Consider the following 25,362-nt stretch of genomic DNA (forward strand, 5'->3'; position numbering starts at 1 on the left):
TGTGAGTAGTTGACGTCAGTCTGGTTTAACTCAGTTCTGGCCGGATTAGGACCTTAACCCATCTGCTCCTCGGTCACCTGAGGGGGATGATGCAAAATTACATCTGTCACTTAAAAAAAAAGAAAAACCTTTCATTGCAAGGATGGAAGAGTGACTGAAAGTAGGTGTGAAAGGTTTCCTTTTTCTACATTGCCTTTAAAGGCCAATTCAAGGGTGTGAAAATCAGAAAGTAAAAAAAAAATGCAGATAGTTTATTCAGATATAAACTTGTTCAGGTTATTATTTTTTGCATGGTTATGATTCTTGCCATGACACTTTGAAATAAGTCTAAAAGTACAATTTAAATGCTTGTATATATGAACAAATATTTACTTCTCCAGTTGATTTTTAAGCCTTCGGGTCCTGGGGTCCATATAATTGTATTTAGTTATCTTGCTACATGTTGTCATTCATTAAAGTGGAGGTAATCCAGACTACTAATCCAGGAGCCAGACTAATCTAAAGATAAACTGATCATGCACTGCTCATGTCTAGAGGTAGAAATCAGTTATGTGAGTGATCTATAAAATGTTCATGTTGTTAAACTCTAATATAATCAAGATCATCATTACCACATTTAGTGAGCCTTCTGTAAACTAAATCATTTCTGATGCTGGTTAATAGTTGAAAAAGTGTGAAAATATGGAAAACTCTGCAATAGCTCTCCATTTAATGAAGTGAAAGCGACATTTGCAGAAGATGTCACAAATTTTTATTCTCTCATATCCTGTAAGACCTTATATTGGTACAGACATCTGCTGTCGCCAGAGACAAAAAATAGTTCTGCTCGTCATTAGTCTCTAGGGCTTTACAGTAACAATAACACTGTAAACAAACACACACAAGACAGAACTGATAGGGTCTGAATTTAGATTTCATTTACTACTCTGACTGTAGTTTTTTTTGCAGGCTGCTTGTACTTCAAACATACAGTACTGAATAATTTAACTAGACTGTGTAGTCTATGTCATCATTTTACTTAGTCTTTCCATAAATACTTTTACAAAAGGTTTAAATAAAAAGAAAAAATCATTCATTGGTGCACTTACATTTTTTATTGTGTGTTGTGACAGTGAGATGTGATGCAGCGTTTGGTTTCAGGAATTAATGGTGTTAATGCTTTAAAGCGAGACGATGCAAGTTTTTCTTAGAAAAGAAAGGCTCAATTCAGAAGCAAATGAACAGTTTTAAAACAGCAGAAGTCAATTCAGTACACTCAGGGTAGGGTTTTCCTGCTACAGGCTTACTTAACCTGGTTCGACCTATAGCTTATGCTAATGTTAGCAGTTAAGGTAGCACGTTTAAGATGCTTAAATTTTAGTCATTATACTACATCTTAATGCTGCCTAGCTTTCATTCATTTGTGGCTGCTGTGTACCAAAGGTTACATCCAGTCTCCCTTTAAAGTACTAACAGGCACATCTATGAAATCAGATAAAAATTACACTATTAATGTTACATAAAATAACAGAGTAAAGCAGAGTGAGGTTTTGTTATCTCTTTGAACCTTAGAAAAAACGTTTAATGCAAATTTGTGCACATAAATCACATACATACAGTACAGTGCATACATAAAGTATCATAAAGTATAAATGCTTTTAATGTTGGCCTACATTAGTATGTCAATACATACTGTTGTACATACTGTACCTCAGAAAGAAACCAGCCCACAACTGACTGAATGCAAACTGACCGGACCACGTTGGCCATAGCTGGATCCACAACAAGAGATATTCTTTTGCACCTGCTCATGGCAAACACTAAACATGACAAAAAACAACTAAAGACCACATTTTGTAGTGTGATTAGAGCATTTGAGGCTGGTGTGTGTGTCCTACACAAAAGTACAGTAGATACAAGCTGTCCATTTCCTTTTGATACTAAGTAGAAAGCTCTGTGCAAATCTGAGCTCAGGCAGGAGATTCAATCCTAGCTTTTGGGGTATTTACTCCTCCTGGGAGGGGGTGGCATAATCCATAGTAGCTTTTCCTCTATCAAACCTTAATAGTAATACAGATACGAGAAGACACAGAAAGCTGTTATATGCACCCATGCTCCGAGGACAGAACAATTAAGGAATGTCAATTCATGAACTCATCGAATACAAAATACTGATTTCTTTTTGAAAGAAAGGGGTTGGAAAATGGCATATGATGTGTCAGGCAAAATCAGGTACACCAGCAACTCATCTTAACATCACCCCACATCTCTGTCTGTACCGCCACACCTAAAAACATTGGAATGAAACACACCGTATAAAACAAAACAGTAAAATTTAAATATAAAAACATGACAAAAATGGAAACAATATCATATATCAAGTATTCATAATATACAACAATACAATTTAAAAATCAAACCTAAAAAGGAATGTAGTTCTGGAAAAGTACCACTAGAGGTCAGCAAATATCCATGCTCAGATATCCAGTTATACACTTGAAATATTTATCTGCAGTGAAAAGTTATTTCTGCTTTGTGGACTAATACTTAGAAAAACATACAGACCTCACGTTTTGTCTCCATCTAAAGCTCCTTTCAGTTCCACTTAGCAGCAGTAGTCGTGGTAAACACTTCAGTTCAGCAAAATTCACTTAGTTACATTCTTGATAAGAAGTCTCACAGTATAAATGACAGTTTCCTTTTTATCTAACACTGACTCATATGTGCACAGTGATGTCAATTGTCTCACTGAAAAACATCTGCAATCTCAACACTGTTACTGCATCAGGAAAAAGAATAATTTCCCATGTTTCAAAACTGACCCATGCAGTCACAAGAGAAATTTCAATCTCAGCAAATTCTGCTGAAACTATTTCTTTAATGTTCCTGTGAAGAGATTGTTTTTCTTTTAAGTTGTTTTCCCTCTCTGACAGTAAAAGTTCCTTTCGGTTCATTCAATCAAGATTTTGAAAATAATTCTCCCGTCCAGCTGTGGATCCCTTCCCAGCAGTGTGTTTACAGACTCTTGCCTGGTTCCTCGTGCTTGGTCTCTGCTCAGTCTCTGGGTAGACACTCCTCCTCGGTGATGCCCTGAGCCTTAAGCTCCTCCAGGACGTTGTCCAAGTGACCGGGGTCAGGGTAACCATGGCCAGTGAGGTTAGAACCAAACTCTGTCTTGTGGTGCACCTCATTCCAGATAACTGTGTCAGACTCGCCAGTGGTGCTGGATGTGCCCACAGAGAAAATGAGCCGGCGGTCCCACGCTACCAGGAGCAGCCTCAGGACCTAAATAAAGAAGTTCAGGAAGAAAACAATGTGTCATAATCTGGCCATTTAATCTTTATACTGCTCCCAAAATCAGAAAGAGGAGATGCTTTCTCATTTACCTTACGTCCTTTCTCGCTGTCAGGGAGATAGCAGTGTCTAGGGAATCCACGGGCAGTGAAGGGTTTCCCTGGATTTGGGTGCTCTGGGCCCTGAACACAGAAATCAGAGTTGATCACATCATCCAAACAAAAAGAATCATTTGTGTCACAGAAACCAAACCAACACCAACCAACTTACCTGAATGCCAGGAGGGATGTTGTAAATGATCCGGATGGTTTTGCAGTCAGGGTGGCCAGGCAGTGAGTGGGGGATGACGTGGTACTCCATCTTGCCTGGGGGCTGGTTGCCGGTCTTGACTCCATAAATGGTCTTGCAGGTGGGGCACTGCAGGCTGCCATCCTTGTTGCCGTTGTTGTACATGGCAACCAGGCACTGGAGGTGGTACTGGTGACCACACTGTGCCAGGCGGCCCACCGACTCGGCCCGGGAGATACCGCCAACACCAGGGCCCTTATAGCCAGACGGTCCTGCCAGGACCTCCATGCAGATGGTGCAGTCCTGAGTAAAGAAAAGAATTTTAAGTGCAAGGTAGGTCAGATCTAATCTTTTCACTGAAAAACAAATCCAAAGAGTTCTCTTTTTCAATACATGAACAAAAAACACAGGTAAAGAATCTATTTCAATGCCGCTAATAGACTATAAATTTTATGAATCACCATTGTCAACTGAAAATCGTGAAAAAGGAGAGCTCACCTCTTCAGGAGGATTTCGAACTTTCTGAAGGTACCTCTTCACCACCTCCTCTGGGGTCTTGCCTATTAGATGAAAACACAAAGAACGATGATGGTCGGTTTTGAAGCGAAACACACGTTCCGCCTTTTGTTTTGATTGCTTTTAAATGCTACTTTAATGATCTATATTTAATGTATTTTAAATGCTATTTTAATGTAATTTTAATGTTCTTTTTTAATGCATTATGACTCTGGAAAGCACTTTGAAAGGTGCTACATAAATAAGCTTGCCCTGCCTAAAGCAGAAGCAGACTCATCAGCACCACACCCACCTTTACGGGCCTGTTTCTTGGTAGTCTTGCGGCAACAGTGACCCAGACCGGGCACAGGTTTGATGTCACTCTTGCTGACAGGTGGAGGATGAAGCACCAGCTTGGGTGGGCGGGTCAGACAAACAGGAAGTCCTGCTGCGCTCATCAAGATGCCTGTAATACCTGCACACAGCCAGGGAAGGGGGAATGTTAGAGTCTGTGTTTAAGGTTTAATATCTGAGATGCAAGTTCCTTATCAAGGAAATCTATTAAACATTCTAGTGAAGTCTGGCCACTAGATTTATTCAAAATCCTGTTATGTATGGGGCCAGTAAAGCAATGAATACATTTTGAAAAATGAGACTTTAGTTATGTCAAAATATTTACCTGCCAGAGCAGGGTGCACAGGGCTAGATCCATTCAGGTTCTTCACTGGGACTGTTGGCACCCTGGAAGACAAAGGAGACTTACATTTGTCTGCAGATCAATAACACACTAAAAGCAGGAACATTATAGGTCAGGTCAAAATGTGATGAGTCACTTCTAACCAGAGAGCTTTACACACAGCTTCTCAGAGCATACGCTAGTTCCCATTTCATCCAGTGTCAGCAGGTTAAGCAGCTTTTGCCAAGTCATGGGATGAAACGAGCAGACTCTGAACATCATGACTTGACATACTGTCCCACAATTATCAGAAGGCACTTCCTGCTCTGTAAGGCTTAACCTTAAAAAGACAGCATGTGGCTGATTAGGTATTTAGCTCTTAGTTTTTGCAAACAACTGACATGAGTCACAGAATTCAAAGGAGCCCTTTATACAAGACAATTCATGTGGAATAAAGAACAAGAATAAAAATGTTAATGTTGAATCAACCCAAATAGATTTTTGACACAACTTCATCCAAATTAAACATGAAAATGTCAAATTTTTTTGTGTTGTATATTTCTACTCATCAAGTGGGGACACACACCAACAGTGTGATGAGCACAGTCGTATTTCTGCTGAGACCATGTCACAGAGGTTTACTTACGGTCTGCCAGTTTTGATCACAGTCATTGTTCCTCCTTGAAAGCACCAGAGACCACAAATATGAGTTCAAGTATTCCAGCAACAATATCCAGTTGTCTGTCTTTTTTTTTTTTTTCCTTTACAGGTCTTTTCTGTTTTCCTGGCTCTTTTCGATCCTGAAGTTAAACAGTAGTCTACCGGTGTGTGTGTCTCCTGTGTCTCTCTGCCTTCTGTTTGTGTGCTGGTGTCAGTCTCCGTCCTCTTTTATAGGGCTAATCCACCTGTTTCCATCTGTTGACTAAACTCTGACTGTAGGCCAGAGATTCCTCGCAGTGGGGATTACGTGGTAGTTACCATGTCACTCTGCCAGGTTGCCATAAGTCTCACATACAACTAACACAACAGCACTAACTATACAGATATTCAATATCTGTTTATTAGATGTTGAAATATCTGTATGACCGCTTACATGCATCGATGGAGGGCGAATTCACAGATAGATTCATGTACATCTCACTGCAAATCATCACATTCTCAATATTTAAAAATACTTTCATAAAATGCTATGCTTGCAACCACAGTTATTTAAAAAAAGAAATGAACCTGAATGTATTGTATCATGCTTGTAGCTATTTAAATTTTGCCTGTTTAGTTTAGTAGATTCATTAAATTAAAACTTAATTAAAGAGACAACCACATAGGGGTGAAATCTTACTGTTTTTGCCCAGTTTATTTATCTTTAATGGAGACAGCATGCAACTTTGCCCTTTCAACACATTTTAATTCCCTCAATTTTGTATTCATGCATTGTATAGCTGTTATTTTTGATAGACATTTTTCAGACATGTTAGCTAGCAGGATATAAGATGCTATTTACCTGCAATAGACCTAAAGAAATCTGAGAATGAATAAGTTAACTGGCATTTGTAAACGTGAGCAACATGACGAAAAGATTAGATAGGAGAAAAGCTTAGAAAGGGTGGGAAACAGGAGGAGAGGTGTGTCAGCGAGTCATGTTTGTTTGATCCCTGCTAATCTAGAGGCTTTAGAGCAGCTTCCATCTGCAGCACTGGATGATGGACACACAAAGTGCAGCATATGGCGGCACGCACACAGTTTACAGACACACACTCACAAATCAAATCGGATAAAGGAAATAAACCTGTGAAAGGGAGCAAAAAAACTCTGTTCAGGAAGCTATGATGGAGTTTTGTGGCCGCGGCACCAGATCAAATCCACCTGAGTGAGTGGAGAAAGGACCACAACAGGTGTGCGGATGAGAGGCAGCGCTCATCTCTCTGATAATCTGTGACGTTACATACCCCTCACAGTTTAAGCCTTCACTGAGAAACCATCTGCTCCATCTCTCTGGTGGCAAGTTCTCTCATAAAAAAACTCAAACATTACAACAATTTACCAATTCCATAATCATCCAATTCCTAAACCAAAACTATGATAGCATAGCTATATTTCTTTAAGTGGATTTAAATCAGAGTTCAATAATATGGATTAAAAACCACTGTCAGTGTCTATAAGATCACTTTTTAGTACTTTTTTTTTATTTCCCATACAGCAAAGCAAATGATTAATTAGCCTCCTGACAAAGAATTTAAAATTCAGATTGCTCTGACAACATGTTGAAGGAGAGAAGAAGGGCGAGGGCGAGGAGAGGTGCGCAGAGAATCCCCAGGCTGATGGGATCAGAGATATTTGGTCTCTGACGCTGCTGGTTTTACCTCAGCAGCAGGTGTGGCCATCTGTTGGACAGAGGAGGACTCTTGCCTGACATGTTGAAGGAAAAGGGGGAGACGCACAACTCACTTGACACAAAATACTGAGATTACTGGAGCGGGAGTATTAAGCCCCTGGTGTTTGGTATTAATCTGAGCCTTAGCTGCTGCTCAACTGATTTAGACAGGTTTTATTAGGTAATGTGAAGATTCAGAAATATGGGGCAATGTTAGGTGGCTCTCATGGAAATGACCTCAAGGAAAACATTTTTTAATGTTCAATCCCAGTACAAGGATCTGGGTGCATTGAAATTTATTCTTAAGTGACTTTGAAATCTGGAATGTGTGCGGTATCAGTTTAGTTTTTTTGTGTGACTTTTTTTTTTTTTGAGGCAACTCAAAAGCACTAAGCATCCCAGAAACACGTCTTTCAGTGAGAGTTCAGGATCATGGGGAAAAATAAAAGACTCTAATTGGAAATATGATGAAATCTAGATGCTAAAATTTGTAACATCCTCACGAGAAGCCGCCACGACAGCTGGAAAACAGAGTACTGATACTCTTTGAACCACAAAAATCTTACTAACCAGCGCCCTCTGGCTATGGCAACTAGACACTGTGACTTCTGCCACCACGTGACATTAACTGATGTTGACAACTGTCAACACCTTAACAACAGATGTGTCTTCAGGCGTTGAATGACACATAGAATCTACATGATTAGAACCTGTCACAAATGAGTTTTAATGTTTTATAACCTATAAAATGACCTGCGTTAATAAGTAACTGTCCCTGATTTTTTTTAAGTTATAGTTATATCATCTAAATAAAATAATAAAAAGTCAGAAACAGCTTTCCTAAGTTTCAGTCTAAAATTACTATCCTCCTAAAGCTAATGCCAACCTCTCACCTGTTATTGAATATTCAAGGAGGGCCGGTACAGGAAAACACTAACACTACAGGAAAAATCTATTTTGGAGAAAATCTCACTCTTGCTTATATTTTACTTTCCTCAGGAAATATTCTAAAAATATTTCTAATAAATGTCATCTTCTATTGACAGCTACTCCATTCACATTTCAGATGTCCCAACTGTTATTTTAATATTTCTGGTTTGGCATCAGGGCAATGTTCAAAAGAAGAAGTCTCCAGCATACGAGGAACACTGCATACCAAGTGCTGGACCACAATCAGGACATCCCAGATATGTTTCAGCTGCATTCAGGATGCATTCCAGATGTGGTCTGCAGAAAAACCGGCAACGTGTCTTTCTTTATATTTGCCCTTGTTTCATTTTCACTAGGGCTGGGGCTTTTTCAGACAACTCCATGCTATGGTTACCAGCCTTTGTGCAAGTATTTCTGTACTTTTTGATTCCTTCCCATATATTTGATGAAAACTATTCACTAACCACATATTTATTCAAACTAGAAGTGAACAAGTCAATGCATGTTTAAATCAATCATTAAGTTGTTGCATGACAAATGCCTGGAATGTGTGTAACACTTGTGAGAGTAGAACTGGTTCAGTGTAAATGCTCTTCATTGTTTTCCCATGGAAATGAACAAGCCTGGTGGACTTTGTCACAAAGATTAAAGGCTCACGAATGCTAATGAGGCCCATGCCAGGCGCTGTGTAATGAGGCCTTCAAACAAATGAGAAATTCCTGTCTAAACTCAATCCTCTTACATACCTTGTTCAGCCTCTATTATTCTGTTTTGTACACAGTAAATTGATATGGGATGGGAACACTGGGACATTTGAATAATATATTCTAGCATCACTTACTGGTTAAAATGTCACAGGCCAGTTTTATTGATACATAACAACAACTGGACATCCAACATCTTATGTGTGACCACCACACCCTTTGTGTGAACATCACAGCTGCCCCTAACATCTCTTTACAGGACTGTTTCATTTTGGGACTAAATTGAGAGAGAACAGACAGAAAGGGTCATAGCCAAGTTTTTTAGGGTCTTGTTTAAAAATGGAAGACATATATACACATCTTCCACAGGGGTTTTATTTTGTTTTCCTGGGTCAAACTTTTTCGTCTATATGAGAATATTGATATGTGAGTGCAGCAGTTGCATACTCACCCCGAGGCGATGAGGGCACGTGACTGAGCCATGGCAATACGCTGCAATGCAGGCCGACTTAACCCTGCTAGACTGGACCGGGGTGGCAGAGGGGCGGCACAGGCGGATGCAGCACCAGATGAAGACACTGGGCCCAGGACGCGGGCAGAAGGTGAGGGTGTGCAGGTGGATGCAGCTGTAGAGATGAGAGGGGGGCCTGGGGCGGGCGCTGTAGGGGCGGAGCAGGAAGCAGAGAGGGAAGAGGAGGCGGAAGGGTGAGGAGGGGAGGTGGCAACAGATGAGGGTGTGGTGGAGGGGGGAGGGGGTGGTGGCGGAGGTGGGGGGAGAGGTGGAGGAGGGGGGCGGGTGGAGGAGATGGAGAGAGCAGCTGTAGCTGAGCCAAGGAGAGACAGAGAGTGGGTAAAGCCTCCTCCATAGCCAAGGCTGGAACCGCCACCACCAACGATACCTACACCTCCTGCACCACCCATACCCCCCACACTGAAGCCACCTGTTGCCCCAACTATAGACGTCCTATTTGGGGAGAGCGATCGCGACAGGGAAGGAGGCCGAGGGAGGGTTAGTGAGTACGACCCCCCTGGCACAGGGTGACTGCTGATTTTGGGACTAGGTGGTTTTGTCTGTGGCGGCCTCCGACCCAGAGTTTGAGCAGTCGACATGGTTCCCGCTTTGACACTCAGCACCAGCATACACTGCTGACAGGCGCAGGGCTGTCCCAGAGAAGTGATGGCGGAGGCAGGCAGAGCCCCGCTGGGGTATGCACTCCCATTTCCTGTCCCACTGCTGCTCATCCTGATCCCCATGCCCACTCCAGATACATCCACGCCCAGCAGTCCCCCATGGCTGGGCACTGATGTGGGTCCCCAGGCGTGATGGGACTTGGGCAGGGGCCCGGACACTAGCGGGTAAGCCAGGTCGGAGCGGCGCTGGATCCGCCGGCAGCGCTGTGTCTGCCCGTTAATTTGGGTCATACTTTCGAAGTCAATGAGGTAGCAGAAACCCAGTGGCGCCAAGTCCAGCCAGGGCTGCTGACGATCTCGTGCCGCCTGGATGGCAATGCCCACCTCAGTGTCGTATGCCGTCCAACTGCCAGCGTCGTTCTCCCACTCCCACAACCAGCCCTGTCCTGGTGCCGAGGTGGGGTCGTAGAAGCTTCGTCGTACCGGTCGAAGGGTACCTGAGTGAGACAGTAACAATATAAGCAAATGATTCATGCACATTTTGAAGGTTTTGGTCTGTTTTCTTTGAAATTACATTCCAATGCATGTCAATGGACATAAACATAAATGTTAAGCTTTTATTGAACACCACTTTGTGTCCTTAACTGTAATCATGAAACTGGGTGATGGGAGGTAAAAGCAAGAGGAGGTAAGTGGATGGGACTATTTGCTGAGGACAAGTAGATTACAACCCTAACAAATTCAACATGTCTGTGTTTGCTTGCTAAGAATTTGGGCAAACAGGTTGCCCCTGGTAACAGCACACGGTGTTCTGTGTTCTGATTGGCTGGCAGCCTTGATCCGACCCAAAGCTGGCTGTGTTTGCTTTCCCAGGGTGTCCAGAGAAACTCTTTATACAGTAAAGCCCTCCCATATCAAATCCTGTCTGTAAGAAAGGTGGACAAGTTTCTTTAAGATGGATGAGCTTGATGTTAAGGTGACAGATGAAAGTTTAGGTTTTTTTTTTTATGAAATATGCATTTTATATTTTCATTTTATAGCTCAGTTGTTCTCTTTCTTTTTACATCAACAGCAATGGTGCACATGGATGGATTATGAGAAAATGGGCACAGACCAGTAAAAGCCCCATTAACCTTCTGTACAGGACTAAACTGTTTTTTTTTTTTTATGTCTTTTGTTGGTCTCCTTTTCTGCAGTCACTTCAGTCACTTCATACTGATTTGTCATGATGACAAAAAAAAAAAAAACCCCAAAAAAAACAAAACAGCATAACTCACAAACTGTCAAAACAGAAGAAAGTGAGAGGGACCAACTGGATATCAATACAGTATGCGTAGCTCAGCTTGCCAAATTTACCAAGACAACAAGGGAGTTCATTCACAAAAACTCTTTCAATCAACCCCCATTTTGTTTATTCCCTCAGACTCCCAAAATTCCTCCCCCACCTCCTCACCCATGCCCCCTATTTAAATTGGGGCACCCTGCCTCGCTCTCACATTTCAGCCTCTGCTGAGTTTTGAAAAACAAAGTGCACAAAGGCTTTTCCCAGCCTATGTTGGGAGAGGGGGGATGATGTTGGGGTCCCTGCCAAAGTTAGACATCTGAGAATTCCCTGCTTTGCCTCCCCACCGTGAAGCTCTATCAATAATCTCTGACACGGTAGTATTAATAATACTTTGTATGTGAATATGACTGGACACCTCAGCTGCTTCTGTGTTACATCTAAAGACACACATATGCTGGAAAAATGACAACAATGAAGGCCACAGACCGGAAGAAGAAACTATGGGGGGCCAGAAGTTGGGAATTGAAATAGAAACATGACATTTACGACATAACGCAGGCCCTTTGCAGCAAAACACCCCCCATCGAAACTGAATCGTTCCAGAGGTTTTCAAAGATAAAGCAGTAAACAGGCCTCCGGCCCCTCAGGCCCGTGTGCACTGTCACATCCTGCACCGTGTGTCCGTGCCTGTCCTCCCTGCTCCTCACCTGTGTCCTGTCGGAACTGGTGCATGGAATGCAAATCGATGATGTAGGGCGAGAGGCGAGAGTCCACCTGGCCGAGGACAACACTACCACAGCGCGGGTCGCTCCGGATGACTGCCTCGATGTGATGACAGACAGCCGGGCTGTAGGGCCGCCAGCGTCCGTGCTCGTTCAGCCATTCCCATACCACTACGGCGGACGCTAGTAACATCCTACTCCTGCAAAAGGGGGGGAAATGCAACAATGAGGCACAGATGAACGCCAGACTGCGGGGATGATGGACATTTGGAGATACATCGCCGTCGCTTCGCCGTGCATCCCTGCGCACAGCGGCGCTGCATCCATCTTGGACAGTTTACAACCCAGATGTGTCTCCTATCCCTGGACATAAATACATATTTCGACATCCCCTAACCCGCATGCAAACCCTACCTTCCATGTTTGTAGTTTCGGATATGCAGCAATCGGTGGGCCCTTTAGTCGCACGGCGGGGACAGAGGCGGTTTGTGGGTGCAAGAAGCCTCGCAGGCTGGTTGCATTTTACTCCCTATGCAGATGAGTGACGTGTGCTGAAATCATTTCTCCGGCACAATCAAGTTAGGGTGAGAGGAGAAAATGCAACTTGGATGCTCAGGGTGGTGCGGCACTCGTAAAGTAGGTTACTGTGACAGACTGGCTGTGATTGAGGTTTGTTTGGGTTTTTTTTTTTAAGATATTTTATTAAATCAGTGCTGCCTGTGAGGGAGGATTGCGTTGCTGTGAGAAGATAAATATTTACCAGGTTAGATCAGCTCCAGTGTCTCCAGTCAAATCACTGCTTGCAGAACAGTTTGGGTGCTTTACTGCTCCATCTGCCACCGTGAAGATGTCTCCGGTGTTGAGGTGAAATCCTTCAGGTTTGTGGTTACATAATGGTTTTGAAGAAAAAGTGTCTCCTCTCTGGTGTTCCACCTGCCTGCACTCAGACTCACTCCTTCTTCCCTCCGCTGTCTCGGTCCGGTGTCTTCTCTGTCAGCTGGAAATTATTCAGCCGGCGGAAAATAAATGTTTGACACTCGCGTGCACGAACACTCCCACGCCAAGGAGGTCCCCAACGTCCAATCAGAGTCGAGCAAGCGCTCGGTTTGACCAATCACAGAGCTCCTTTGTGTCTCGCGTAGTTCGTGCTGGTGACATGAAGAGCTGGATGGCACATTTTTCTGTTTCTTCTAAATGAAGAGCAACTTCTTTACTCAGTAACCGACTCTCGTTAATTTGCTTGTGTTTTAAAACGAAAAGAGGAGGTTATTAAAAAAAAAGGAAGTGGAGATGCCGGGGATTGAACCCGGGACCTCATACATGCGAAGCATGCGCTCTACCACTGAGCTACATCCCCATTGGTCAGAGAGTTAGTCTTATTCCTTTATATTAAATAACTCCCATATTCTTCATTTCTTCTATAATGTGATGATGATTACTAATTACCATTATAGTGATGTGTGATATGTGCAGTTTAATTCAAACGCCTAGCTGAAGGGCTGCTCATGCATTAGTGAAAATATTCCTCCGGATTATCTGTTATAAAACCAACACTTTCAAAAGAGGCTACTCTGCTTTGGTACTTTATATAACTTCAGTTAATTTTAATTACGAGACTGTTATCTTTGTTGTTGCAGAATGATAAAATATATAAAGAAAGTATTTCTTTAATCACTGTACATTTAACAAGGAATTATATCAGCTTGACCAAATTTCTGTGTAATTGTATATAATGTAATAATGTAATGTATATGCTGATTTTCATTAATTGACGAGACTGAACATTTTTGTTGCTTTTTAGTGTTCCAATAAGCAGGACGAATTAATGTCTGTTTTTTTATTTTCCTGTTTTTATTTGTAAAGTAAAAGAAAATGGCAGGAATAAACCAGGAAACAGATGAGCGGTTGAAGATGAAGAATAAACAACATGAACTAGACAATATACAGCATTCAAAAGCATTACAGCATTATGACACAATAATGCAATGTCTCATCTCGTAACTGGATGAGATCAGTATTACATTACAAAAGTAAACTCTTACAAAAACATCCACTGTTCAAACTGACCCTGCATATATTCATATAGCTTCACTCATCAGTCAGCCTTTTGTTATGATGGCACAACAGGGGGATTAAAAAATCACCTTGTTTAGTTCTTCTACATTTTCTCCAAAAGCAAAACAAACCAAACAAACAACAAAAAAGAATATCTAGACCCAATATTTACGTAAAAATACATCTGTACATGACTCAGCATCACTTCCACACCAAAACTGTATCAAAGAGATTTTGTCCTAATTTTTGTATTTGATATTTTCCTTCACTGTAGTTACAGTGCAGTCACAACCTTGTCCTTCCCCTCAGCTCCCTCGTCTTCAGACCAGATGGCACTTCCAGAAAACTGCTGTAGGTTTATCAATAATCCAGCCCCTCCACTTGGCTCCCCTTCACCTCCCCCTTCTCGCACGTTCCTCTCCTCTTCCTCCTTTTTGTCATTTGTCTTTACCTCTGTCTGGTTTAGTAGCACCGATTTTTCCCCTGTGTTCTCATTTGCTCTGTTACCTCCTCCTGCCTGTGCCTCCTCCTCCTCCTCGTCCTCCTCCTCTTCCTCCTCTCCCTCTTCGTCCTCTACCTCACTGTCACTTCCTTGGCTCCCTCCCTCCTCCACCTGTGCCTCATTATCTTGGACTTCCTGCATTTCCTCTCCATACTCATCTGTATCACCGCGAGGCCACAACTGGACTCCAAGATGTGTCTCCAGAGTTAATACTGCACTCCTCGTCTGGTCCCTGAGCCCTCCTTCCTTGAAAACCATGTTGTTAATCGTGTACTCTCCATTAGTCTCCCTGTTCAACTTCTTGTAAAAGAAGATCAGCAGTGCAATCAGGCCCAATAGGGAAAAAGAAAGAATGATGATTATCCGAGTTGATTTTCCTTCTTCTTTGTCACCCATGTCTGGACTGAAAGGAAAGAAAAGGTTCAGGATGTCACACGTGGACCAGCATCACTTAGTGAGCGTTTTCATTGAGCGATATCTTCATACCTTCAAAAACAAGTTGACTTGATTTTTTTTTTGCTGAGTGTAAGCTAAGAAAAATCTATAGTTTTGTTACATCTTTGAATTATATGTGGAGCAGTAGCAACCAGCAGTCAGTCAATTTCACCAAGCGTAACACACACAAACTGTGAGAAACAATTGCTGCTAGGATAGAGCCAGGTTGGATCTAAGACTATATGGAGAAAAAATAAAAAGGATATTTTCCAAAGTGTGGAATAGAAATGTAGAAATAGGTATTTTAGGCTTTGTTTTAAGCTTCTAGTTGGGTGCCATGTGGGTGTGGTTTGCTGCAGTCTTGCTTGCTCTATGTACAAATAAGCACATCTAGAGTTCAATAGTCAAAAGGCAGGTTGACACAGATGTTGTGCACTTAAGCTGAGAAGAGATGTACCTCATTAAGAGATTCCTTGTTGAATAGATAAATCCCACCGGTTGGCGTCACAGTTACAGGTTGATCTCGGCAATTATCTGAGGGAGATCCATTGTTAGATTTACAGCCACAACCTGAAAAAAGCCACAGAAATGACGATGCGATCTACTTCTAGCTAAACCTTTAAATAAATCAACATCATATTAAACAATAACAATATCTAAATATCATTTAAAAAAGCATTTAAGAGAAAGTCTATATTGCCTGTATCTTGTTTGAGTATGAAGTTGACTGTGCTGAAATGACAGGAAACCAGCACAGCGCTCACAGTGTTGCTGGTTTCCTGTCAAAATGATAATTGAACTGCATCTGCCGACTTCACATGGGAGGAAATGCCTTGAGTCATAAATTAGCAGTCTATATTCAGACATTCAGTAATGCAAAATGACATTCAACCACTGATGAGAATCAACATGAGAAAATTAAACATCCATATAAAGCTGCCTGTATGAGGGCAATTAACTCAAGTGGTAAACTAATACCTGCAAAAATTTATAATTTTAAAAACAATTCAGATGCAAATGATGGTTCACGAGTTAGAAATTTGAAATACTAAGGTCCCTGGTTTGGAGGGAAAATTGTAGCGTTAGAAGACAAAATATGTCTTTTGATTGGAAAAGACAAAAATATTTGTGAAAAAATAGAAATATTTAAAAGCAAGTAAATAAACAAAGAAAAACTCACCAAATTTATGAGCAAACGATTATACTTGCGTCGACTGTGGCAGATCACAAACAAATTGTATGGGACTGCCTGGTAACATTTACTGTAGTTTCGAACAGTGAGTGTTTGAGAGGAGGAGAGAAAAAAAAATAAAGGGGCTGGTTGTGGTATGAGTGAAGAAAAACTCAAGTCGAAACTCTGAGTGGGGGGTGGAAGTTGGGGGGTGTGAGACTAGATTAAAGAAAAAATCAAGCAGGGTGTGGTGGAAAGCGTCCTGAAGAAAATGTGTAGTGTGGAAAGAGGAAGAAGAACACATTTGAATTTTTACACAGTGATTTATCATAATGAATGCAGCACAAGTGCAAGTTACATCACACATTTTTCATTAACCTGGGGACGCATATTTTTAGAAACTAATCTGTCCACACAACTAGCCCTGGCAAAAAAAAAAAAAAAAAGTTCTGTTATCATCACACACCACATATTTGAACCTATCAAAAGAGAGTACCAATTTCAAAAGCTGCACACAGATTCTAAATGTGAAGGAAGCCACATCCTGTTCTTGCTTGAGAAGCCCCACAGTTCTTACCTCTGAAAAAGACTGTACAGTATACCGTCATATCGTGAAGAACCAAACTTATAGATGGAAAGTAACCTCGCTGTGAATACAAATCTTGTTTCTGTCTTGGAGAATTCATGTTTTTTCTTGTCTTATATATACCATACAAAATTCAATGTGTGATTCTAATCAATCCGTTCACAAAGTTTCTTTGAGTTTACATATTCAACACAAAAAAATCCATTATATCAGCCAGATGAGATGGGTGTTTGGGTCACAGTCTGAAACATTTCCAGTGCTGATAGCTACATTCTTCTTGCTACTTATTTGTAAAAGCCTTTCAATTTTTCAACGTGTCTTATGGTCTTTGTCACAATTAAAGGTTATGGGCAGATAGAATGCCATTATCATTATTAGCAATGCAACATAATGGCTCATTAGCATTAGGCGCTGAGATGATTATTCTGTGTCATGTAGAACTTTTTCTAAGATGCCATCTGCTGTAATGAGCCAATTCCTATTTGAAGCTGTTGCCCTGCAGCCAGTCTCCCAGGAATGATGGATTAGAGATGTGCAACACGAACACAAGACTCAGTCAGTACTCAGGTACATCTAACTATTAACACAGACTGCTGTTCTGTAACTCTTAAGACTTCAGCAACATTTTCATGGCCTAACCATCTGACTGAAATCTATCAACACCTCCACCTTATTTGTGGGTGATGTACAATCAAATGTCAAATTCTAAGGAAAGCAAATATGAGAATAATAAAAGGATTGCAAACTTTGTGTGTCCTTTTGTGTACAGCTTGTATTGTCTATCAAAGCTGCTGGTTAATTTTCACACATCCAGTAGAGAGGATTAAGGTATGGTTTAGGGGAGCAGTATACACTATTCAAAAATCACTACAAACAAATGAAAATTTGACATTTCAGTGTAATTAAAAAGCCATTCAATAAATACAAAGGAGAAATGAATGTTTATTAAGATTTCACAATGTGGTCTCATTCAAAATGCTACTGATTTTCCAATTATTGTTAAGGTCAGTGCATAAGGAAATATAAATTTAAATTAAAATAACAGAGGAATAAACATGATATGGAATGTACCAGTGTACCATTGTTGCACTATAACTGACTGATGGACAGAGGAAAGATAAGTGCCATTAGATGTAATTGCAAGAAAACCAAACCAAAACAAAAAAAAACCCAACAAAATAAAAAAAATCCCCCAAAAAACTGCTTTTAATCGTTTAACATAAATATAAATGCAATTGCAAACTGTAGAAAATAATCAAAATGTAACTGTTACTTCCTCTTTCTAGTGGTTGCAGAAAAAAAAGAGAGAAGGAAAAAAGAGCGTATTCAATGCATTTTAGTGACATTGCACTGTAATTAGTGTTAAGGTGGTATTCATACATGGTGTATATACTTCAGCCCTGCTCGACTCAGGAGAAGATATGACTCAAAGATGGAAAGTTTACTGCACAAAATGTGCAGCAGACATTCTGCTTCTGTAGGGTGTATGCGATACTGCAGCCACACGTCAACAGAAGGTAAAGAGGCCAGTATTTCTGTCTAATTATCTCTTGACAATAACGTGTACAAATATATCACCTGCCTGACAACATGAGTTACAAAATCACAAGTGTTACCTTTTCATTGACTGCAAAGACTACACAGAGTTACAATACACATAAGTATTTAGCTACACTCTCACTCAGACAATTCTCTTGGCCTAGCTTATGATTTGTGTACCGGTAGATTTTCCTACTGTAACATACACACAGCATCCTATAAAGAAGTAGTAAAACAAAGCACGAGTCACACAATGAGTTAACAACTGGTGGTCTGATTTGACGTCAGATTAGCAGCTTTAACTACCTGATTAAATAGCCCTAATGCTTGTATTTGTGATTGCGTTAGAGGAAAAAAAAAAAAACAAAAAACAAAAGAATCATGTTAGAGGTACTTAATTGCTTCGCTATAGAGTGCCAACCTTGAATAGCTTCAATGTGTTGTGTCCTTACTTTGTGCATTAATTTGAGGCACTGGTGTCTCTGTATTTCCTTCAGAGCTATTCAAAATTAGCACAGGATTTTGCAAAGCTCAAAGCTGCACTACATGGACCACCAAATACCTGCTACAATACTCCATTAGTAAAAAAAAACTTCCAAAAATCACTTTACTGTTAAATTTCACTGTATGCAGATGACACCCCATTCTCAACCGAAATCTGGGAAACAACATTAACAAATTGTGGTCTTGTTTTCATTCCAATAGTCAATCCGGGTGCTCAGCCACTGTGATTGACAGTTAGCTGCTGCCCTACACTACATTCTCCCTTTTACACAGCTTAAGATACTTGTTGATTCTAGTAAGGCTATGGTCTATGGATCAGCAAGAATGCCCTGCAAATGTAGTGAATCTTCTGTTTTCTCATACATCCCCATCTTCGATCCGAGCCAGCTGCCTCTCGAGTAACTCGATTCTCTGACTCTGAGCAAGGACGACAGCACGTAAAGCCTTCATTTCTGCCAACAACTCATTCAACACGTCATCCTGAAAAGAGACAGTTAAGATGAACAACTGAAAAAATTTGACTTGGCACATGAAACATGTTGGTATGGTCTCAGCATATTAACTCACCTCCCTCTTTGGCCGTTCAGTATTTCCATCTGTCTCTCTTGCGGCTGATCGTGGCTGTGGCACCTCTTCTTCTATCTCCTTGGTGGCAGAAGTAGGTGTGCATGATGGAGCCGCTACATTGCCTGCTGAGGGCGGAGTTGCCCCTGTCCCAGAGTCCTGTGAGGCGAGCTTAGGCTTGCCCCTGAGGGTGTCTCTATGCTTGGATGGAGGAGCCGTGTACCCACCGCTCAGGGAAACTAACAGCGGCGGAGCATCCTGCCCGGCGATCCATTCATCAGCCAGGAGAGCTGGCTCCAAGCTGGCTGTGTCTGGGTAAAGATCTCCCTGGAACAGATCTGACTGGGGAGATAGAACAGAGATGGGACAAATAAATTGTACGTTTCTGTTTTTCAGTTATGGAAAGATTTCCTTCCTTTTATGTAGCAAACTTTTGACTTAAAATAGTTGTTGTCCCTACCTTCCGTGGCACAGTCATTGAGATGGGTTCCACTTTCCTCTCATGCAGTTTGTAGAACCTACAAAAGGGGGGGAATCCACATTTTGTTGAATTTAATTTTTTATGGGCAGGAAATGAAGCCTCTAACTCAAAAGAATAAAATACCTGGATTTAACAGCACAGATGACACTCCTTATTGAAGAAATTCTTCAGTCGATTTAGCATTTTCATGACAACAAAATATGGAAATTCACCTGATCACATTTACTGTCCTTACCTGGCAATTTCACACTTGTTGACATCCACACCTCTTTTACTAAGAAAGCCTGCTCCTCTCTGCGGCTCCTTGCTACTGTACAAGCTGAGGAAGTGAACATAAGGGGATTCATCTGTTACCTCAAAATACCGGATGGTACAGTCTCCCTGAAAACCAAACAGAAACCAAAGTGTGAATGACAAATCCAAGTAAATCCTACCAACTGGGGGATTTTGTGTTGTGCCATAATATCTTGAACTCATACCTTTCCACACAGGTAGACCATGTTTGTGTCAGGGTCATAAAACGGTAGAAGAACTCCATTACTTGTATCCATTTCTTGTACAGCCATTGGCTCTGAGAGATCTTTCTGTAATTGGAAAACATTGATTTGATATTGGAATGGCATGCAGCAGAGTTTTCCAGTATGTTTGCAATTCCTTGACATACATTCAATAAAAAAATACTTACTGTATCCCACAATGCAAGCTGGCGCTCACTCATACGGCTGAAACCTGTGGTGAGGATTTTCCCATCTGCAAGGAACACAGCTCTCATAGGCCTGGTACCATCATGGACCTTCTCTCTCACCTGGGAGAATAATTAGAGCCAAAGGATAATGTATAGGCATCTACAATGGTCTGCAAACTTTTTTGTAAACGTTGCAAAATTTTAAGTCACCTTGAGGACGGTGCCTCTTCGTGGGTCAATGACACGCAGGGCCTTGTCTTTGCAGACAGTACAGACAGCACTGCCGTCCTTGTTCCAGCTCACACTGTAGATCAGGTCTGGATGGGCATCGCTGAGCTGGTAAACAAGTTCCCCTGTCCCCACGTTCCACACACAAATCACGTTATCACAACCTGAGGAGAGAGAAAGTTTCCTTTGATTGCATTTTTTTCACAACATTTCATACAGAAGCTCTATTTACTGGTTTTTAAGTCCAGGTTGAGGATGCAGGAGATGCTGATTTCTGAAATAACAAAGGAGATCAGTGCCTGGTGATAGTTGGATATCTACTGTTGCATAAGGTGATTAATAATGCTATAATGCGATAATGCTACAGGCAGTAGTTTCTGAGCATGAGAATAATGTAGTCTGAATGACTTAACAATCAGCAGACAGAGGAAGCATGAAGGCATTTTTTATAGCTGACACAAAACATTTGATACCACAGAGGAAAGATATTCAGGTTAGAGATATATACTTGGCTATAGTAAAGAATTTCAGTTGTGATTGTTTTTGAATCTGTTGGTTCTCTCTCCCTCTCGCTTTAAATTAATATGTGTGACTGGTATACGTCCATATGCAAATACTGAGATGGTGACTGGTTCACCAACTCATGGCATCTGTTGGCTTCTCATGCTGTTGTTTTCAGGAAGTTGTTGGTGGCTTCCTGACCACTGAGGTCTTGTCAAATTTCACTGTAAATGTAAAAGCCTACTACAAATGTTGATGAAGCAGGGCACAAACGGTAAAAACAGATGTTTGTCAAAGTTTCTGGTGAATTACATGGTCCTTTACAGTCACTCTGTGTTATGATTTGCTGTGCAGGGGTCAAATTTCAGTTGAACTGACAGCCTCTGAACGCCAGTACAGTAAGATTAGAGCTGTTCTTCAACTCTCACTACTTACAAGTGGGTTGTTGTGTATCACTTACACTTTTCCGGAGATTCTTCTAGAAAGCATGGCTTTCATTTGTTACACAAAAGTCGAGAGTGGTGCATGCTCCTTTCACATGGTCTGCTAGCGTAAGTTTTTATGCAAATCTATGTAAAACATATAGACTTCACAGCCACAGGGTTTAATGTAGGAACCACGCTTTGGTGCACGCATAAAGAAGAACTGCCTAATACAACAATCTTCTTCTTAATCAGATATTTTGAAAAAACCTGAACACCTGAATGTGTCAAATGATGTTACCTGCAGTTAGGAGGATGTTGAAGGCAGTTGGGTGCCAAGCCAGGATGCCAACTCTCTTACTGTGGCCCTCCAGAGTCACAATGGCCTCAGTCATTGGACTTGTCAGGCCCCCATCTGGGATTTGCCACACCTAAAAACAGGATACAGCAGCCATTTGTTTATGTACAGCAGCATGTGTTTCCGTACAACACACTTTTCATGCCATTAAAAAAATAAATAAATAAATAAATAAATATCGCTCCATACTTGCGACAGACCTCAGAGACATTTCATTTCTTATCTTCACTTAGCACAATGACAGGAAGAGGATACAGGTAGCCTAGTGACTTCTTCACTTCACTTCTTCAGTAGAACCAGAAATTGTAAATTTTACAGTTGTGTGTTAAATGGTGAGTGGCTGTTAGTGGCTCTTTTAAACAACTGTAGTAAGGCTAACCTGTGGCACATGTATGTGACTTATCAATAACGATCAGCATCAACCTTTGAGGCTGTCAGTCTACCTTTACTGTGCAATCCTCTGAGGCACTTGCAATGATACTGTCATCATGAAGAGACCACTGGATGTCTAGCACGGGCGCCGCATGGCCACACACTGTCGGACACGACTGATCAATTCGGCCACTCTGCAGGATGAAGATAAAACTGTGATCCAGATGTTCACATTAAAAGAGTATGACCTTTGTCCTGTAGAGCTGTAAAAGTACTGCATCAGACAAAATAAGAGGAACTAAATGCTTTGAGTAGCAGAGGACAGGAAACAATACATCAGTCTTTAAAAATAACACCTTCTGTTTATTTGATACTGAATGTAATGCATGGATGGGCAAACCTTGCTGATGGGAACAACAAGGAAGGCTCCTCCTCCTCCCGCTTCAATGATAACGGCAATGAATTTTGGGCTGACCGCACACAGGGGACTGTCCCACGTCACACGGGACACCCTGACATCGTCGATGCAGTGCTCGGCTTTCCATGCCTGAGCAAAAACATGGCGGAATTTGCTCTGCCTGACCACTCCTCGTCGGAAAGACATACCTGTAGGGAAGAAGGACAAAAAAATAAAATAAAATAAAAACAGCTGTTATGTGCATTCATCTGAAATCTGATATATTTTTCTTTTGTTTGGTACTTTTTAAGTAGGAGAACAGAAACAAAAAGGTGGCAAGAAAAAAGAATTAACATCAGCTTGGACTTACTACCATTCCATTAATTCAGTTATCAAGCCAAAACAAGCAGCAGGAAAAATAACTCATGACAGCCCATGCACATCATCCTCTGATGATGTATCCGCAACACAATTCACTGAGTTACTCATAATGAAAGTCATAGTCAGCTGTTGCCCTAGATTTAGGTCCAAGGGCCAAAATAGAACATATTAACTGCATATTGCTTCTTAACATGTCTTTTTTCCATTCCAAGCATAATGTGAAGTACATTTTTTTAAATGAAAACATGTAGAAATTCGGTCCATTTTGACGGCAATGCACATAATAGATAAAAGCAAAAAATGATATTTATACAATTATTATGTCAGACCTCATGACAATAAAGCTTGAGGCATTTGTTTTTTACATTTAGTTCTTTAAATGCTTCCTCATTATTTGCATCCAAGTGTATAATGCATAAATACCTCGAATATTGAATTTCTGAATATATTTAATTAAGCAATGTGCAGCTTCAGTTTTGATGTTCTTGCATGTCTGTACAGATGGGCTTAATGCTGGACACCACTGAAAAGTGAACAAATGACCTATATCACTTCTTTCTTCTTCCCCATTTGTTCAACGAGAGCCATGGTGTATTATTCTACGGTCCCTGGCATCTGTAGACTGTGAGCAGGAGAGAGAGGAGGGCTGTCCAAACAACAGGGAAATTCCTTCATACTGGGAGTCCGTCCCAAAAAGTACAGTCAGGCTTCAGTGGACAAAAGGGCATGATCCGCCTGAAACCAAAACAAGCTGTGGCACTGAGGGGAAGGGGGTTGGGCAGCCGGAGCCAGTAACTCCATATACCATCCACCTAATGCTGCACAGTTGTCAGAGCAAAGAAAACACTGCCGATAGGCGTTTAAAAATGATTTGCTCCTGTAGTTCTCTAATGTTACAACATCCTGCCCCGTTGCTACAACAAAGCATGCACCATTCGTACACTGTTTCATAAATGTGTTTTGTTTTTGTTTTTTTGTTGCCTGCACACAAAACAATCAAATGTGTTTTAGAGTAAGAACCGCATAGGCAGCGATGGGCAACAAAGGAAGTGTGGTGATGCGTATTAATCCCGCAAGGAAACATTGCAGTGAAAGGATAAGGCTGTTTTCCCCATTTCCCCCGGCATACCTGGCTTTGAAGCGACCTCTCTTAATTGGAAAAAGGATCACCGAGGGCTCGGGTGTGACAGGAGGCCCATAAAATAATCCTCCGCCGGCAGCAGTAACTTAATCCTCTCCTGTGTCCAGGCAGGCTTTCGCGTCGATTGCGCAGACCTATAACGATTCCATTGGAAATAAAGGCACATCTATTATTATCAGCGCATTTTCCGCCGTCCTCCTGGAGGTTTTATCGGTCGTTAGGCGTGTGCGCCGTCGGTAAAAGCCCAGACCTGACGGAGCATGTCCCGGGCCGATGTCTCTGCAATGAATGGAGCCCGGCTGGAGGCGGTGATGTTGAGGGAAGAGGCGCAGACGGAGCTCCTCGGCCCGTCCGCCTGTGAATACGACTGTTTTGGTGATGTGGGCTGAATCTCAGACACTTCCGCTCCCGACAGGATGTACCAGAGACACCCGGGAATCAAGAGCCTAATCGTCCATCCAGAGTCCAGTCTGAGACCGGATCAGGACGCACCTGCAGAAATTGACCAGAAACGTTTGTTGATTTTATTGTGCAAAGTAAAGCTTTAAGCACCCAATAAATGCGCATGCCTGAAACAATTTCCAATTTTCATGCTTATCATTGGAAACGATATTCATTTAACACCTATAAAATATATATTTTTGCGTACAAAGTAAAAACTTTGTAAAATGTGATGCTCCGTATGTCCAAAAACAGCAGAGATTGTTAGTTGGTTAATTAATTGCTCAACCGACAATAACTTTCAGATTATATTTCAGGCAATTGATGAAACTGAGCATAGTGGAAACAAGTCAAATAATGAATGTTCAATTTGGAATAAACAGCATGATCTTCTGATTAATTACAGTTCGGTAAAACATTTTAAAATAGGCTCTACCTCAACCAAATAATAAATAACTGTGTTTACACAAACATATCATCGTACAATAAATAAAAAGTGGACTGCAGTTATATATGAAGACATTAACAAACCCTAACCAAAGCATTACATTTGGTTAGTATTTCATTCATAGATCATTTTGTTTTGTTGTTGTTGTTGTACTGGAGGAAACTAGAGCTGCAACAACATGAAATAGTTACAAAATAAACACAAGGTTATATTTGAAGAGATTTTTTCAAACATTAAAAACACAATTTTCTATGTAGGTTGACAGACTTCCGGTCC

General features: G+C 41.3%; 3 protein-coding genes and 1 non-coding gene across 9 annotated transcripts; all 4 read right to left on the reverse strand.

The window, feature by feature from the left end:
- Positions 1-1,111: 1,111 nt before the first annotated feature.
- On the reverse strand, positions 1,112-12,836 carry dtx4a (deltex 4, E3 ubiquitin ligase a). Of its 4 annotated transcripts, none has more exons than XM_029526797.1 (9): positions 12,636-12,836; positions 11,861-12,075; positions 9,189-10,365; positions 4,736-4,797; positions 4,370-4,531; positions 4,060-4,121; positions 3,544-3,864; positions 3,366-3,455; positions 1,112-3,264 (listed from the first exon to the last, which is right to left on the reverse strand). In XM_029526797.1, the coding sequence occupies exons 2-9, from the start codon at positions 12,066-12,068 to the stop codon at positions 3,034-3,036; spliced, it is 2,313 nt and encodes a 770-aa protein (XP_029382657.1). In that variant the 5' UTR covers positions 12,069-12,075; positions 12,636-12,836; the 3' UTR covers positions 1,112-3,033. The 4 variants fall into 4 exon arrangements, with proteins under 4 accessions (XP_029382657.1, XP_029382655.1, XP_029382658.1 ...); XM_029526795.1 differs by lacking the exon at positions 12,636-12,836 and adding an exon at positions 12,290-12,466; XM_029526798.1 differs by lacking the exon at positions 11,861-12,075 and having other exon boundaries at positions 12,636-12,747.
- Positions 12,837-13,160: 324 nt separating this feature from the next.
- Positions 13,161-13,232, reverse strand: trnaa-cgc (transfer RNA alanine (anticodon CGC)). The gene has a single exon. It is a non-coding gene; the product is annotated as a tRNA-Ala (tRNA).
- A 480-nt stretch (positions 13,233-13,712) lies between these two features.
- On the reverse strand, positions 13,713-16,175 carry LOC115059050 (glutamic acid-rich protein-like). 2 transcript variants are annotated; one of them, XM_029526641.1, is made up of 3 exons: positions 16,048-16,175; positions 15,325-15,401; positions 13,713-14,835 (listed from the first exon to the last, which is right to left on the reverse strand). In XM_029526641.1, the coding sequence occupies exons 2-3, from the start codon at positions 15,327-15,329 to the stop codon at positions 14,205-14,207; spliced, it is 636 nt and encodes a 211-aa protein (XP_029382501.1). In that variant the 5' UTR covers positions 15,330-15,401; positions 16,048-16,175; the 3' UTR covers positions 13,713-14,204. The 2 variants fall into 2 exon arrangements, with proteins under 2 accessions (XP_029382501.1, XP_029382500.1); XM_029526640.1 differs by having other exon boundaries at positions 15,325-15,437; positions 16,048-16,173.
- Positions 16,176-17,558: 1,383 nt separating this feature from the next.
- Positions 17,559-24,582, reverse strand: coro1b (coronin, actin binding protein, 1B). Of its 2 annotated transcripts, XM_029526146.1 has the most exons (12): positions 24,448-24,582; positions 24,186-24,331; positions 22,679-22,884; positions 22,350-22,472; positions 21,850-21,979; positions 20,608-20,789; positions 20,398-20,517; positions 20,192-20,296; positions 19,948-20,093; positions 19,692-19,749; positions 19,235-19,573; positions 17,559-19,147 (listed from the first exon to the last, which is right to left on the reverse strand). In XM_029526146.1, exons 3-12 carry the CDS (start codon positions 22,880-22,882, stop codon positions 19,025-19,027), a joined length of 1,530 nt encoding a protein of 509 aa, XP_029382006.1. In that variant the 5' UTR covers positions 22,883-22,884; positions 24,186-24,331; positions 24,448-24,582; the 3' UTR covers positions 17,559-19,024. The 2 variants fall into 2 exon arrangements, with proteins under 2 accessions (XP_029382006.1, XP_029382007.1); XM_029526147.1 differs by lacking the exon at positions 24,448-24,582 and having other exon boundaries at positions 24,186-24,417.
- Between the last annotated feature and the right edge of the window lie 780 nt (positions 24,583-25,362).

The sequence above is a fragment of the Echeneis naucrates genome, chromosome 18 (assembly GCF_900963305.1).
Source record: "Echeneis naucrates chromosome 18, fEcheNa1.1, whole genome shotgun sequence".
Classification (NCBI taxonomy): Eukaryota; Metazoa; Chordata; class Actinopteri; order Carangiformes; family Echeneidae; genus Echeneis; species Echeneis naucrates.